This window comes from Cupressus sempervirens, chromosome 8 (assembly GCF_028749045.1).
Source record: "Cupressus sempervirens isolate cs-2001-9-10 chromosome 8, ASM2874904v1, whole genome shotgun sequence".
NCBI classification, from domain to species: domain Eukaryota; kingdom Viridiplantae; phylum Streptophyta; class Pinopsida; order Cupressales; family Cupressaceae; genus Cupressus; species Cupressus sempervirens.
In genome coordinates this window covers 354,292,995-354,310,166 of record NC_143125.1, presented here as the reverse complement: position 1 = coordinate 354,310,166, position 17,172 = coordinate 354,292,995, and the positions used below count along the sequence as shown (strand labels likewise).

Genomic DNA, 17,172 nt, shown 5'->3' with positions numbered 1-17,172 from the left:
GCTGCTTCTCAACTGAAATTTTAAAGCTCAAATCACTTAACTATCAGAACATTAATAAGTATAACAGACTTCAAAGTTCCCAACAAGACTCAAAACTCAAGAAATGAGTTTAGTGGATTTTGAATTTGATTGAGTTAAGAGGAACACAAGGAAGAAGATGTATGTGACTCCTCAAGTTCTTTCAGATCAGGAGTTTCCTTACTACTCCATGTTGTGTCCATGGGTTTTCTATTCTAAGACCAACTGTGCACATATTTACAGAAAACGTTTTCTAGTTCAGCTAAGAGGAATAATTTGATTTAGAGAAAACCACTACTACAGATTGCACTGAGGCCTGGTAAAGGTCAAGCAAAAACCTAATGTGCATGTACAAATTAAGGCAGATCAAAAAAGATGTGGTCTTTAGATTTGTGATTACCTCATGGAGTCGTTTTTGCTTGTCTTCTCTTGATATATCTTCTAAAGTGCAGTTGTACCAGCAATCACCATAAACTGGAGGCTCTGCACGTGGATTGCAGACAGGGACTCCAGAGACAGAACTTAAGGGTGGCTCCCCTAGCTAGAACATCATGCACTGATGAAACATAAGCAAAAGAAACCATATTCACCAAGTAAAATCTACGTGATCATGGAATCAAAGAATCTTATACTTCACCTTGACAATGTCTCCAACATTCCGACAATCTCTGTCCAATGAGTGCCCCACAGCATCATAGTTCAAGAATATCCTGATTGGCTGTTTTTTCTCTAGTGGTAAACTTCTTTTGTCAATGGACAACAGTTCCCTATGTTTCCTGTGATTTCTAGCAAACCCAGGTTCGTCATCATAGACCTGTGGAGTTACAGAATACTCCCTCTGTCCAAAACGACGGCGTTGTTCTAGTATATCATCATGTATACAAGAATGTGACTGAAGAGTCTTCACCTCTCGCACCACCTTCTGCTTGTAAAGTCCACTACTTTCAGCTTTGCAGCCAACAATCCCTTTCCACGGCAGCAACAAACATATCTGAACAGAAGGAAAAGTTAATGAGCCATTAGAACTCCACATTTGAGAATTCCTAAATTCTAACCAAGCACCACAAATAACACATCATACATGGTCAAGAAATCCCTCATGAGGTACTTGAAGAGATTGTTGAAAATCTAGATTTGTGATTTAGTTGGAGGTGCAAACCAAAATATATAGAGGTTGCAGCATATGAAATTAAAAACCATGGCTTCAAAACATCTAGATCAAAGAAGATGAATAGCCTTTGTAAATGTTATAGCATGTACTGTGATACATCATCCAGAAACGGCTTCATTGAGAAGCATACTGTACCTCATTTATAGGTACATAGAATTAACAGCTGCATGGTTACCATTAAGAATAGTATTTGTTATTTATGCTGCTGATACAAATCATGCCGTTATTTGTTATATGAGCTTTTGGAAGTGGTATTTTCAATGTGTCATCCAATTGCTAAAGTTGATATGAGGATGGATACAAAGGAGAATCAAAACATTCAAAAACAATTTTGCAAATCTAACATCTACAAAGTATTATAGGTGTTAGGGATTTTATACATTTTCTTAGGGATGGACATTGTGGACATTTGTCACGAATCCAACGTCTGAGACGTAATATGTTATAATATTACAATCTCACACAGATGCCATCTAAGACATAATTTGTGACCAATCCAACATAATGTTATAACATTGAATGCTCTATCGCGTCAATTTGCTCGCATATTTTCTTTCAACAGGAATATTGTAATGGTCTGTACCACTGATAATTCTTTCTCAAATTTCCGTGTCTCCTTTATGGTCACATTTTCTAGTGTGGTGGTTATTCTATGGAAAAAAAATATTTATTTTACGTGCGAAGCAACAAAAAGAGCATATCAAGATTTTCAAATAAGTGGTACGCAGTGAAGGTGTGTTTTACTTTTCACAATATCATTCGCAAATAAATGGCCTGCATTTTTTCAAGCCGCGACAATTGAATTTTCTCGTAGGAGCCAGTACGAGTATTTCAATACTTAGATGAAAAAACCTACATTTTTCAACATGTCCTAGTCTTCCGGAATAATAAGAGCATTAAAAATGAAAAATAATTGCCTGTGGCCGACGAAATTACCTTACACATAGCCAAGACAAGAATCCACGATTTTGGAGACATTTCTCTTAATTTTCTCAGGCGCCCAATCGTCAAAAAGCTATACAGGCTCAAGGTTCCATCATATTCCCAAACAAGTCCATACTTGTAGCTTCCCCAACTTCAAGCGTGCCCTTCAAATAAGCAATGAAGCAATCGAAGTCTTCCAGATACCCACAAGCTTAGCACAAAAGGGGCCATAACACTCGCTACAAGTAAAATGGCACTCGAAATATTCTGTCACGCACCTTTCTGCTTCCTGTACAATCAAACAGGCGGTGGATTGCATTTAGGGCCTTCTTACTTTTATCTCAGCAAACCTTTTAGCAGGTAAGCAAAATAGATGCCGTCATTGTCCCACTACAGAAGACATATAAAACAAGAATAATGAACTCCACGTACGGAGACCATGGAATCGTCAATTTCTTAAAGCGCAAGACTCCATTGGCCGTCAAAATTGCGGCAGTTTAAAGTACCGACGACCCCCCGATGTGCGGCCCACATGGGCTGGTTTTTCTACAATCGGTCTCAGAGTTTGAATCTGCAGCCGACCTCGCAGTTTTTCAGGAAAATCCGGTCCAATGGATCACTTCAGTTCTCTTCACACCTGCTAATATCTCATTCGCTAACTCTCGCAGTTTCCATTCCGTTGCAAATTAATACCAATTTTAACAACATAAGCAGGTGGTCACTCTGCGTATTTGACACGACATTTACCAAGTAAGAGCGTGTAAAGCCCAGATCAACATTCAAAAAAGAGGTAAATCTGTACAGAATACAGCTACAAACTCGTCGGGCTCTACTGTCAACAAACAGAAAACACATTTGGGGTCAAAACAGAGCCATTGACACCATTTGATAGACAGACGAAGAGATTGATCCCGTTTCTGCAGGCCTCTCAAAACCCTAGCCGTCTTCAAACCCTCCCCTGCTTCAAATCTCACCGCATGAGCTGGTAAAACAAAATAACCAACAGACATAAAAATGCTCTTGTCGTATACGATGTTTTCAAGATGCAGTGGGGGAACCGAACCGATTGCTTTGGTTAGATCTACGGATGGATCGCTCGATATTATTGAGAAAAATAAGTACCTCATAACATGCTTTTGGGTTTTTTAATATGCTCACGCGCCACGCGGATTCAAGGATTCAGAGATGTGATTTTTAACAAATCAATGCAGCAAATGCAATCTTAGTGAGTATTAATTTCAGAGATGAGCTGAGCTGTGCAACGGGTACGGTAACTCCTTGAACAGAAGCGTACAGATGTGGACCAGTTTTTGTGCGGTTCGATTAAAAATCGGATGGATGATGACGGTGAATGATGATTGGGACAGTGAGACTCCATGTTTTCTCTGACTCACTCTCTGCTTCCAACTTAAATATATATATATTCCTTTGTCCGTTGGGTGCACCCATCCTCTGATTCGTTTGCTGGAATTGACACCCATCCTCTCTTTTCTATAAATTCCACTCCGGGTAATTCTGACTGATCGAGTACAAGCGTACGGATGAGCTCGTTGGCTCACTCCACATTTGTTATTATTATTATTACTATTTTATTTCCAGAGAAAATTGTTCCTTGGAAACAATTGAATCACAAATCTAGATTAGATATCTCTAGCCAATAATAACAGCTCGAGTGAGCACGCATTTAAACAAACCGAAAAAACATCCATCCTTCGGATTGGGATTCATGAGTATGAGATCTATGCAAGTCAAGGCTAAGATGGGACTGGGTGGTATTGTATTTATACACAGTACTTGAAATGTTATTATTATTATTATTATGAGCACTTGCACCAAAATGACGTTCAAGGGTAGCTGATAGAGTTTTATTTGAAGATATATATATAATAGTAGGAGGCATATAAAATTGATATTATACAGATATTTATTGTATCATTAATAAATAAATAATAGATTAATATTGTATAGCTTTTGTACTTCTAGAGATTTTAGAATGGAGTATACATCATTAATATGTCAAGAAACAAGAATGTATTATCAGGTAAAGAAAAATTCAGAATATCGGACTAAATGTTCCAAGTTATAAATGCCCTCAAAATGACAAGTTATAGAAACCAACCCTTAGAATAAATACAAAGCTTTGGAGCTTGTTTGGCGAAAAAGTACAAGCTTGGAGGCTTCAAAAGAATCGGGTATAACTACAATGCTTTATTGTGATGTGTAACCAAGTTGAAAAAATCTACTGAAGGTAGATCACTTGATTTATAGTAAAACTAAATATTTCTTTATAGATACTCCTTTTCAGCTTTATCCAACCATTCATTAAATGAATGTCACTCTTCTTTACATCTTTCCCTGACCTATAAAAGTTAATTCAAATTTCACAAGCTATACAAATGCAGTAGAACTGAAACATCAAATGGTTCTTGGATGCCCTAAAAGAAACATAGAGATTTATTACAAGTGTTCCTTACCCCCATCCAAGCTGCCTTGCCCTGCTCAGCTTGGCCCTGCAACGTCCACCACGATAGACAAATCACCATCAAGAAATGAGAACAAATTGAAGTAAAAAAACCACACTACATTTTGACTTGAACCTTCTATAAAAGAGCAGCCTTCCCCACAACAAATTTCAATACTAAACAACTTAGGAGCAATAACAGAATTTTAAGCCCATAAAGCAAGCAAAGAAACAAAATTCTGTGGATCAGGTTCACAGTTCCCTGGCGAATTGACTTTAGCATTAACAGCACATTCTTGCAGTGCTAGGTGCCAACATGTGTTATTAGATAGAAACCAGATTGGAATAAAACAAAGTTTGAACACAGTTCTCTTTGGATCTAAATAGAAGGATTAGAACACTGTGAACATAGCCACATAGAAGATAATTCCCTTAAAAACATGCAAAAGAATATTCATTGTTTGGCATACAGCTAAAGTTGATCTCATTGAATACATAAAGCACACATTTGTAGGATGATCCATTGTTAGATTGACTTCAACAGTTAATTCATAGAAAAGTGGTAAACTATAGCAACATCTTCCATAGTTAATAGGAGGAATTGAAAGATTACCTAATTTCCCAGTGATGGGACAGTTTTGTGTAAAATCCACTGTGCGTCAACAACTCCAATCTTCTCATGTGCAGGCTACAAAACCAAGCATCAATATGTTACTTTTCTTCTAGAGAGTCACTATCCATTTATAAATATTAAATAACTCTGGCAGTTTATCGGTATCAAGCTTTCAATATAAGTATTCTAAGGGCATAATCAAACACCTCATACTCATAATACTTCATAAACCAAAAGAATTGCATCAGGTCAGCCCTTTGACAAAGACATATAACACTTTTAGAGAAAGCGAACCTAAATATAGCACACCATTCACAGACATGAATTTGCACCATAGAAGTGCTCTATGCAACTGATTAAATCTATGATATACATGAAAAAGTATCTCCAGGCCAATTATCAATTTATCAACGGTTGACTATTAGAGCAACATCACAAAAAATGTTGATTACCCAAGAAAACTATTCAACAGCTAAGCAATTTCTAACTCTCCAAGAGAACTGTTATTGCAAATTTAAAAAGTAAAAATAGAAAAACAAAGCTATAAAACCTGTAGAAATAATGAGCTCCAAAATTCAATTTTGCTTGTCGCTAAGAAAACACAAAATATGGTATGCGAAAAAAAATGTACATTTTACCATATGAAATGCTTGATAAGACCTTAGACAAAAAGCTAATGAGCTTGGGACCTCCAAAAGTATGAATTACTACTCCATAATTAATAGTGAAAATAGATTAAACAAGGGCATGTTAAATGCCAATAGCACCAAGTAGCCTCAGATAGTTTGAGTGAGTGATATTCATAGCCTTATAGCAACAAATGGCCTCAGGTAGTTTTAGCCAGTGATATTCAGAACTTTATAGCGCCAAGTAGCGTTCAGTTTAATTACAAGTATCTGATAGAGCAAGTGTGAGAAGTAGAGTAATTGTTCCTATCTTCAAGTTAACCAAATAGGGGACATTACAAAAAATGAATGAGTTAGGGAACTACCAAAGTTGCTCAGCAGGAGGGTGTTCCAAAATATAAAGCACCTCTTTAGCAAACTATTTTTGCTTCCTTTGTTGTTTGATTCCTGCAACCAAGAATGCAACCAAATTATTATAAAAGACACCGGGAATCAAGCCTCACTCAAACATAATGCAAATATATGATCAACACACCCTATACAAGTTTTGAAAGAGGAGTGATCCATTATGATGATAACAATTAGTCCTTAAAGTATTTTATGCACAATAGTGGGGGCTTGATAGGTACTATTTATGTGATTCGTTTGTGCAAAACATAACACTCCCAAATTCATTTGAATCTCCTTCTGTATTTACATTTTGGTAGAGCATGAGAGATAATATATTATCTCAATCTCGGCTACAACCGTCTATATGGATCTATACCTACGAGCTGGAAAGGGATGACAAAGCTAAGATTGTTGTCACTGAAATATAATTAGTTGAAGGGCTCTTTGGCCGAGTGGATTTGGGAATCAAAATATCTACATGTAGTGGACTTGTCAAACAATCTATTTTCAGGGCACATTCCGAGTCAAGTTTCTGGATTGAAAGCTTTGCAAGCTGTACCTAATCCTTCAGAAGCAAGGTCTTAAGACGACATTTTGTGGGGTAGCTTTGATGCTCTCTCAGACAATGGCTTCACCGGTTCAGACAAAGCCAATGCTCACTTCATTTTCAAGGGTCACCAACAAGATTTCCAACGTCTTTACCGAACTGAGGGCTTCATGGACTTATCTAGGAATCAGCTTAGTGGTAAAATTCCCACACAGTTTGGCTTGGTCAAAGGACTTAGAAGTCTAAACGTTTCTTCCAACAAATTGTCTAGCCATATTCCTCCAAATCTAGGGAGTTTGCCAATTTTAGAGTCCCTTGATCTATCGAACAATATGCTAGATGGCACAATTCCCAAAGTGTTGGCCAAGACTAGCTCCTTCGCAATCATGAACCTTTCATATAACAGACTCTCTGGATTAATACCAGATGGTAAGGTGCTCCTCTCTTTCTTTCATGCTTGCTTGATTATTTTGATATTATCAATTATTAGAAGAATTACAAAATTAAAGTACAAATAAATTACTTTATTGATTTGATAGAATGGTTTATCTATGTTCTAATTTTGTCCTCCTTATCTTGAACTTGTAGGAAGAGAAGAAATACTGGAACTAAATCTACAAAAAACCTGTACAACATACATGCACATTGTAAAATACGCCCACCTTACACAAAAATGCCCAAATGAAATGGAATATAGCTCAACTTTTAATGGCTATTCTCAGGGTCTGAATCCTTGCATTAGAAATTTCAAAATGACTGGTTTTATTTTTTTGAGATTTCTACATGTAACAACTCTATATACATTTTGCTTACTCATTAATGTTAATACCAAAAAAAAATATAGAAACAAATCTAAAAACATAAATAGAAATACAAATGTACTTACCCAATCTGATGATTGTTCCAGAGCAGAGAATATGTGTGGTAATCCATAGTGGGATCAAACCAAAGATTATAAAATACGCACACCTTACACTAAAATATGCAAATGAAACGGAATACAACTCAACTTCTAATGGCTACTCTTAGGGTCTGAATCCTTGCATCAGATTTTTCAAAATGACTGGTTTTATTTTTTGAGATCTCTACATGCAACAACTCTATATAAATTTTTCTTACTCATTAACATTGATACCAAAAAAAATACAGGAACAAATCCAAAAACATAAATACAAATACAAATGTACTTACACAATCTGATGATTGTTCTAGACCAGAGAATATGTGTGGTAATCCATAGTGGGATCAAACCAGAGCATGTGTCTATGTTCTTTATTTCCAATGCCATTGACATGTACATTGGTCTGCAGAACATATGGTTGCCCACTTGTGTTCCCAAAGAACTCAAAATCTAGCTCATCTCTTGTTAGAAAGGGTTTCAAACCATCTGCAGGTCATACGTAATGCAAGCACCACAGTCTCTCAGCCATTCATAATCATCGACATTATTGATGTACATTACCTATTTGTAAATAAATGTTTGAAGATTTTACAAATACATTAGATTGCTGAGATTTCCAAAGGAATCTATAACATTTCCTTCCAGATCATTATTCGAGAGACATAAGATTGAAATGCCCTTCACTAGCCCAAGGTCAGGGGAAATTTTCCCTTTAAACAGATTGTTGTCAAGAAAGATATAGTTGAGCTCAGAGCAATTTGCAATGGTCGGTAAAATGTCACCAGATAATATATTGCCTGAGACATCAATGTAGAGTAGAAGCCGCTAGGAAGAAGAATTGAATTTAAGCTTGCCAGTTATATTGTTTTTGCTCAAGCTCAGGGACTATAGATTTTGAAGCAGGAGAATCTATTGTGGCATCTCTCCAGAAAGATGGTTGTTTCCCAAATGCATTTCTTGCAAACTACCGAGATTGCCCAACTCAACAGGAATGCTTATGGAGAAATGATTGACTTCTTATTGGAACACAGTCATAGTGATTTCTCTGATAAGGACCAACGAATCCACAACATACTTAAAAATTTATCAGGTGTGCATTATTAGATGCCTAAATTAACTAGTGTGACTTATTCAAATGACTATGATATGCACTCATGGAACAAGGAATACAATAAACTATAAATAGTTTTAAGCATGGAAGAAACTATGGAACCTGGTTAAATTTGCTGGTTATAATCCCTTCATCAACACGGCAAAAGTAATTTTCATTCTCATAGGTGATTGTTTTGGGACTCGATCCCGAGTACTTGTAGGAAACAACAAGTGTAATCAACTTGGCAACCAAAAAAAAAGCGACGATAAAAAATATAATAGAACTGAGAAGTTCCTGCCATATTCCCATCTCAATGAAGTCTTGAAAATTCAAAGGACCTACAACTACAAATTGTGTAGTGATGGAAAATAGGCAACAACACATAGATTCTTCATTTTCCTCAAATTTCCCTCGATAAGATTTTCTTAATGACGGCTCATAAAGCCTTTCATCACTTTCATCAAATCTTGAAGAAACTCTCTCAAAGTTTCTTCCAAAGATTCCTCCTTAATACTAATGTGCTCTGTAACCCTCGTCTTCGTCGCCTCCATTTAGAAGGCTTGTCGTGTCCATATTTGGATCAACTCTTTCAGTAGTCATGGTAATAAAAAGCAAACAGAAACCCTCAACCTTATCCTACTGCTAAAGAGCCGCCAAAATCTCCTCGGGGCTATATATACAACTGTCTTCTTTCCGACTGATTGAAATCAATTACCAACAAAAAATTTCAACGTGAGACAATTCTCGATTGCAAGCAATCTCATAAGAAAAGCCTATCAACTAATTATCATTATTATCATTAGTGTAACTATAGCATCCATGCTGATTTCTTTTGTCTATTAATTGTGGTTAATAGGAAAACTTTATTTTTTAGTGACTTTCTATATTTTTTAATTTATTTTTATTGTTTGCAATAAGAATATTTCTTATTCAATTCTAATTGGACCTCATCGTGTAGAGTAGGGTTTCCAAGTTTTTTCACACCATAAAGCTTTCGAATATTTTATTTAAATTAATTAGTACTATAGTGTCTTTTCCCTCATTCTTGAAATTTAAGTGCAGTTATTTAATGAATGAAAGATTTTTAATGACATCTACAAGGCCATAAGCCTAAGGGACCCACATAAAACTCCTAGTTAGTCTGATGTGATTTCTCCAGCCTGTCTCTTTTGTTGTGAATCTGCCTAAATAAGATGGCCCCCTTAAGGAGTCTTGGTCCTTCAAAAAGGTCTTTTATATTGTTCACTTTCAACATTTCTTTGTGTTGGCTACGAATGTTTTTGTATGTTGTACAATCCTTCAGATAATGTCACTTTGTTTCCACCACACCCACGCTGCAGAATCTACAAATTATGTCCTCCCACTCTTCCTTAGGGACCTTCCATCTACCAGTTTCACATCTTAAATGGTGGGAACCAGATCTCAATTGAGCAATTAGGATTTTTGCCTTTCCTTTGATCTCAGCTGTTAAATATTCTGTATCGTCATGTTCACATGTGGGATTAAATTCTTTGACATAATAGGTTTTTTTTTTTTCTACTGAACTAGTTTGCCTACATGACATATCTGATTTTTCCTGTCACCTATTTTTTTATTTCATAATTGTTTCCCGGGCATTCTTCATAGTCAATGTTCCACTTGTTGAACCATTTATCATTTTGTTTCTTCCATGTCTTCTTTTGACGAACCAGTTCTCGATCAACCACCCTCCTAGGCCAGTGATATGCATCCATTTTACTCACTTTTTTTAGATAGCTCAACAATCTAACAATTATCAAGGCCTCCATCGCAAACATGCCCACCTCTGCTAAAATAATCTCATATGGAACTATGGATTTTTTTTTTAGATTAGTTGTGATAAAGTGTTTCTGAATTCTTTCAATTTGTCACCATTTATGGTTTGATACACTGCTCCCCCATACCTCGTTGCCATATAAAATAATTGGTATCACCAACAACCTGAAGAGGGTTTTCTTAGTCTTCCAATCTCGTAACTCTGTTATCTTGCACCTATTTTGAAGAAGATAAGATGTCTTCTATCCCCCCCTATATCCTTTTTGATCTACATGTTTTCCAACTAAGCTGATAATGGAAATCTATCCCCATATACTTGTATTCTTCTACAATTTCTAGTGCTTTGTCATTAAATATGAAAGTGCATTCTTATTTTCTCTTCCTCAAGGAAAAGACCATGATCTTGGTCTTAGAAGTGTTGACCTCCATCCCTACTTCTATGCAAAAGGTTTCTAGGTTCTTCAAATTTTCCCTCAACCCCTATGTTGTTTTAGCAATGAGAATGAGGTCATCAGCATACAAAAGTAATCTAATCACATATACAACCAGCTGAATTTCGTCTCCATTGGTTTTGTTTAGCCATTCCTCTAACTTGTCAATATAGAGGCCAAACAAGGTAGGAGATAACAGACATCTCTATTTGACCCCTATGTTGCTACCAAAACATTCTGACATGCCCACTTTGGTTCTAATTTTTGCTTTAACCTATTTGTAAAGTTTATAAATAGCAGCTCTATACTCTATTGGAACCTCCAATTCTTCCATCATATTCCATAACTTATCCCTAGGTATGGTGTTGAAAGCTTTCTTAAAGTCAAGAAAGTAGCAAAAAGTCTCTTCCCCTTGTTTATCCTATGCTTTTTCGATGAGGAACCTTAGGGTAATGCAGTGATAAATGGTGGAATGTATTGGTCTGAAACTTGCCTATCCCATAACTCTTTTCTCTTCTTTTTTCTGTCGATCCACTAATTCATTGCTCTACCATACTCTCGTAGAGTTTTCTCAATGGGGGTTCACCATGATGGTGCGGTAGTTGTTTACATTCCTGCTCTTATGGAGAGGAATAACTACACCAATGGTCCACTCTGTGGGAAAGCAGCCTTACATGACCATATTAAAAATGTTCTTGATGTGTGGAGTCAACAAATTTGTCCCTCACTTTAGAAATTCAGCTTGTAGCCCATCAATATCCTAAGCTTTTCTACTCACTAATCTCCTTATCCCTATAGTTACGTCTTCATCAGAGAATAGTTCATCCGAATTGTTGGTTGTGGGAAGTGAAACTTCATCCTCCAGTCTCTCATAAAGAATTTTTGCATACTCTAACCATTGAGAATTCGTAATTTTATTTTCAACCTGTTTCCTAGCTTGTTGTAACTTCCTCCAAAAATCTTTAGGATTGTGCTTTCCTAACATGATTAGCTCCTTCCTCTGATTAGTCACATATTCTTCTTTTTTGGATTTGATCAGCTATTTGTATTCTCTTATGAGTGTTTTGTTTTGTTTTCTCCCTTTAAATTTCCTTTTTGTGGCCTTGCATTCTTCGTCATACCATATATTAGTCAGAAAGGTGTTTGAGGTGCTCTTCTTTATCTTTGTTCTCTTGCAACCCTGTAGTACTTCTTGAATTAGTGGGATTACCGAACTGTTGCTGATGTGACTTTTCTTATCACTGTTTTCCTTGATATTTGTGATGTCATGATGCATTTGGATTTGTTGTTCAAGAGTGGTGTAAAATATCTTTTTATTTTCATTGTTTATAATAATCTTGCCCTCTTTATGTCCTTTTGTGCTTTCATCTAGAACTTGATCACTTTTCATTTTTTGACCTTCATATTATCTTTAATACAGAGAGGTATATGATCTAAATTTAGCTCTATAGGACATTGTAATTTTGAAATCAACTACCTTGGTGATGATTGATTGTGAACATATTATATAGTCTACCACACTTTGTATGTTATACATTTACAAGTAAATTTGTTTGATTTAGGCCACATCTTCATACCATTACACACAACTAACCCTTGGAGGTTGCATAGCCCTAAGAGTTCAACCCTAAAGTGAGACGCACCACCTTTTTCATCTTGAGAAGTTCATTTGCTGATATTGTCATCATCTTCTTTTAGCCACAAGGGATTATTGTCCTCTGTTAGCTTGTTGCCCAGCTGAAAAGCTTGGTTATTCATTGTCCTAGCATGAAAATATCCTAGAAGGATTGTGTTACTAGTTTGATTAAAGGAAAGTACATCTTTCTTTAAAGCCCCAAACAAATCTTTGTTGTCCAGATGTCTCTTTTTGTAGAATTTAGAGCTTTTTGGTGTGAAATAACAAGCTGCCAGCCATGTGATCTCCTCATCATCCTTAATCTTTAGCCATATAAATTGTTTATTTGGGTCCTCTTTCTCCAATTTTATGTTTTTATTCCACGTATCTTTTATCAAGATAGTAATGCCTCCATGACCTTTACCTGTCTTTGTTTCTTCATTCCACATGGAGACTTTATTGTACCCTTCAAAATCTAGAATTCTACATCCTATGTTCATGTGTTTCTACGAGACAAATAGTGTCTTGCCCCTCAGCTATGGGCCCCAACCCCAGTCCTCTTCTCTATGGATATCCTCTACAATTCCAACTCAACATGCTTAGATACTCTCGTGGGGCCCTAAGTTCCTATTTCTAATTTGTTGATTTGTCGAAAATCTGTGCTTTACCATTTTTCATCCAAGCCCATTTGTCAACCACCCTTGCTAATTTTACTTTCTACCACTCCTTCCTCCTTTCCTCTTGTTGGTTAATGGTAAAATCCTCATCTAGATATATTTGGTTGTCTTTGAGTAGCCCCCTGTTCTTCAAGATTGTGTTCTTATCTTCTATGTTGTTGAAAGTAACTCTCACATGTATATTTTTCCCCATTCCCATACTTCTCCCAATTTTGTTTGCTTGTCGAATTTTACCTGTCGGTTTTAGTTTGTCCATAAGGAAGTCATGTGTCAAAATCTTTGTCTTCTCACATTCCCCATAGTCTTTTAAGCCTTTGATAATGATGTTTACAACCTTTTCTTGTATTTCCTTCTCCTCTCTGATTTGTCTCCTGACTTGTTTTTGAATGACTTCCTTTTGTTCCATGGATGGTTCATTGACCACTTGTGCCCATGATTTGGCTTCTTTTATTTGCTCTTTTAGTTTTTTTTTTTTTTTCTCTTAGAACCATGCCTACTAATGTTGCTTGAACTTCCTCTATTTTTCTTGTGGTATCTGATTTAGTTATTTTTTCCAAGTTGTTTTCTATTATCACTTTCCCTTCATTCAAAGCCTGTTTGATAGCGATTATTTCTTATTGCCCTCTCTCGATGTCATCTTGAAGATTTAAGACCTTCTTTTTCAACCATTTGTTTTCTCTTTCAAGTTCCCAATTGGTTATTGTGACCTCCTGTAACCTTTCTCTATCCTGATGTCCTTTCTCCTCCAATTCCTTTACTCTTCTTTTAATGTCCATAAGGTCATTCATATACGTTTTTGAAGACCAAAGCAAAGAAGAGGAGGAGGGGCTATAAGGTTCTTGTAGAAAGCCCCCGTTGCAAGTTCTTTGTTTGCCCCATCTTTTATTGTAGGAATCCTTGTCATAGTTTCCTAAGTTTCCTCTTGTATTGGTGATACATTATTTGCTTATTCCTTTGTATCAGTTACTAGGAGGTTTTTAGTTGTCCTTAGTAGAATCATGATAAGTTTCCTCTTTTGTAGTTGTCTTTTCTTGTTTCAGATCTGTCTTCGTTTATATATCCCTAGGTATTTCTTTTCATTGATGAAAATGAATTTGGTGTTTACATTGTGGTGCTCTTCCTGCTGGATTTTTGGCATGATGTATTGACGATCTGTGATAGCCCTTGGTTGTGATCACATTGAGGACTGCAAAGTGACCACTGTGCCATCCTAAGATTGTTCAAGCACTAGTTTAGGCTCCCAAACAATTGTATGTCCTGATCCTGAATTTCCAATGTGGGGCCTCTTATTCTTAGCCTCACCATATTCTACATTGCTAACCCAGATGTAGAATCTCTATGTGTTTATGTTCGTTATGTGTTTAGGTGGGATTCTTGTTTTGTTGTGAGAGAAAAGGTGAATGTAGTTTTTGGGTTCCAAACTGTTCATAAACAAATAATTTAGGAAAAAAGAGAACAAAGGAGAGTTTGCAGAATCCAACCTATAGTCTCAATGTTGATAAAATAATAATAGGGTTTTGTCTCTCTTGCTTTGTTGTCTGCTACTCCTTGTGGGCTTGACTTGTCTCATTTCTTGTGCTCAGTCTCTATGTGGTCCTGACATGTTGTCTCTGCCCGATTTGTAAGTGCAAATCCTGTCGCTGCCCTTGTCTTGCTAAACTTGTTGTCACCCTTGTCATTGTAGATCTATCACTACCCTTGCCAAAGAATGATAAAATAACTGATTGGTTTTGGTTCCCACTTGGTTTATTTTAGTATCTTTGTAGAGGAACCCGTACTAATGGTGTGGAATAAGGACATGACAAATCACAACCTGAATACTTATTCGCATGGATGCTTAGTACTTGAGCTGGATGGGGTCGCATAAAACCCTAAAGCTTGGAAAAACTGTGAGAAACTATTGTTCCCTAAAGATACATACATTGCAACGTACCGTCATAATGGCCTACCTTAATGAATCTAGCTAAAGTACACATCAGAGGTAGATAAAGAAGGTTGCAGGGCATTAATAATTTCAACATCCTACAAAGAAACATTAGTTGTTTCTAGTTTTCATTATTTAACATTGTAGTTGAGCATACAATTATTGCCCACTATTGTGTTCAACATGTTTGGTTATCAGAATAATTTTGGCTTACAGTCTTATCAACTTTAATGGGTGAGACATTTTTGTTGACCAATATCCAACCAGAATCATCCTAATTATGCCTATCATTTTATGTGTTGGAAAATGAATGCACGATTTTGAGAAAGTTGTGGGGGGAATGCATTTGGTCTTATGCCACTTAATGCTTATGTGAATGCTTTCACCTATCAACTGACCATGGTAAGTTGTCAGCCTTCAATTCTCTTCATGAATTGCTCTCATGAGGAGCTTCAAATGATCCATTGTGCTTCATTTCGGGTCGTCGATGAATGCAAACTTCTTAATTCTACTTTGTTGCTCTTGTTGTTTGAGTGCATAGATCTTGTATCAGGTAATGTATATCTTGTATCGCATAATCTTTGTGTCTTTTTTAATTCTTTTAGTATTTTTTTGGGAAATTTACAAATTATTTTTGTTTCTTGTTCATAAAACTAATTTCCAATAAGGTTGAACATGCCTTAAAGGGTTTGAATTTTGGAAGATGTTTTTTACAAATATTTTTCACCTAAGAGGTTGCAACAACATGAGAAAATAGCCACTGAAACTAAAAGCCTTCCTACAAGAGTTTAAGCTTTGAAAGATGGCTATTTCATAATATAACACAAGTCTTGGGGATTGTGAGACAAAGAAAAAATAAAATAAGTTTTCAAGATGGCAAAAAAGGGCTTCGATTTGGGATATGGTGAGGGGATGGTGTTGTATATATTATATACTATACACATAGTATTTGAAATGTTATTTATGAAACTAGTGTCCAATATGGGTGAACATGCCTTCAAGGGTTCAAAGCTTGGAAGATATTTTTTACAAATAGTTTTTACCTAAAAATTTGCTACAACATGAGTAAATGTCCTCTGAAACTAAGTCTTCCTACGAGGGTTTGAACTTTGGAAGATGGTTATTTCACAATGTAACATGGATCCTAAGATCGGGAGATGAGGGAAAACAAAACAAGTTTTTGAGATAGGAACAGGGGCTTTAGTTTTAGGACATCAAGAGATGGTGAGGGGATGGCGTTGTATGTATTATATACTATACACATAGTACTTGAAATGTTATTTATGAAAAAATATCTAGCAGTATGAGAAGTATAATAAGAAAATTGCGAATGTCAAATATAGTATTTGAAATACTAAATACAGACAATTCTATACTTGCAGTTTTATACATTGAATGTCGAATTACTATTTGAAACTAGAATACTAAATAAAATTGTTGAATTAGCAAATGGAAGATCTGCATTATATCAAAAATATGATTGTAGCACTATATAAATTACAAATGTAGAAACCCCAATTCTTATTTTTATTTAGAGTAGTCGATATAACCAACAAGCAATAGAAGTTCCAAACCCTCATAAACTACCCATATTATGTCTGTGAATGATCTAAAAATGTCATCCTCGCATTTTGGGGGAGGTTGAGTGGCAGCTAAGCTGTAAGGGGGTGTGTATGTGGCGAGGGGAAGTACCTATCCCCAAGTCTTTGGGATGTCCCAGTAGTAAAAAAATTTCTTTATAACATATACCATCATTGTGATATTGCAATAAGGATTTGACTATGTAACTTTTTAGTCAAATTCATTGACCCATGTTTTCATGCGTAGTGGCTTAGAAGAATTCATCTCTCTTGAGAATAAATGAACACTTAGAACTCGCTATATCTAGGTGATCCTCACAAAGTTGAAGTAGTGTGACTTCCCATGGAATCACCCAATCTAGTACTATTCTAGCTTAAGTGTGCTTAACCATTGAGTTTTTGTAATG

The 17,172-nt window shown here is 36.0% G+C and overlaps 1 protein-coding gene across 1 annotated transcript in view; it reads right to left on the bottom strand.

Moving 5' to 3' along the window:
* The window catches only part of LOC149542798 (uncharacterized), a 49,011-nt gene extending 45,365 nt beyond the window's left edge, over positions 1-3,646 (bottom strand). The window contains exons 1-3 of the mRNA XM_089797689.1: positions 2,126-3,646; positions 656-1,009; positions 419-559 (exon numbers count right to left, since the gene is read on the bottom strand). Coding sequence (XP_089653815.1) covers positions 419-559; positions 656-1,009; positions 2,126-2,167 — 537 coding nt within the window. The 5' untranslated portion in view covers positions 2,168-3,646. The remainder of the gene's footprint in view (positions 1-418; positions 560-655; positions 1,010-2,125) is intronic.
* Between the last annotated feature and the right edge of the window lie 13,526 nt (positions 3,647-17,172).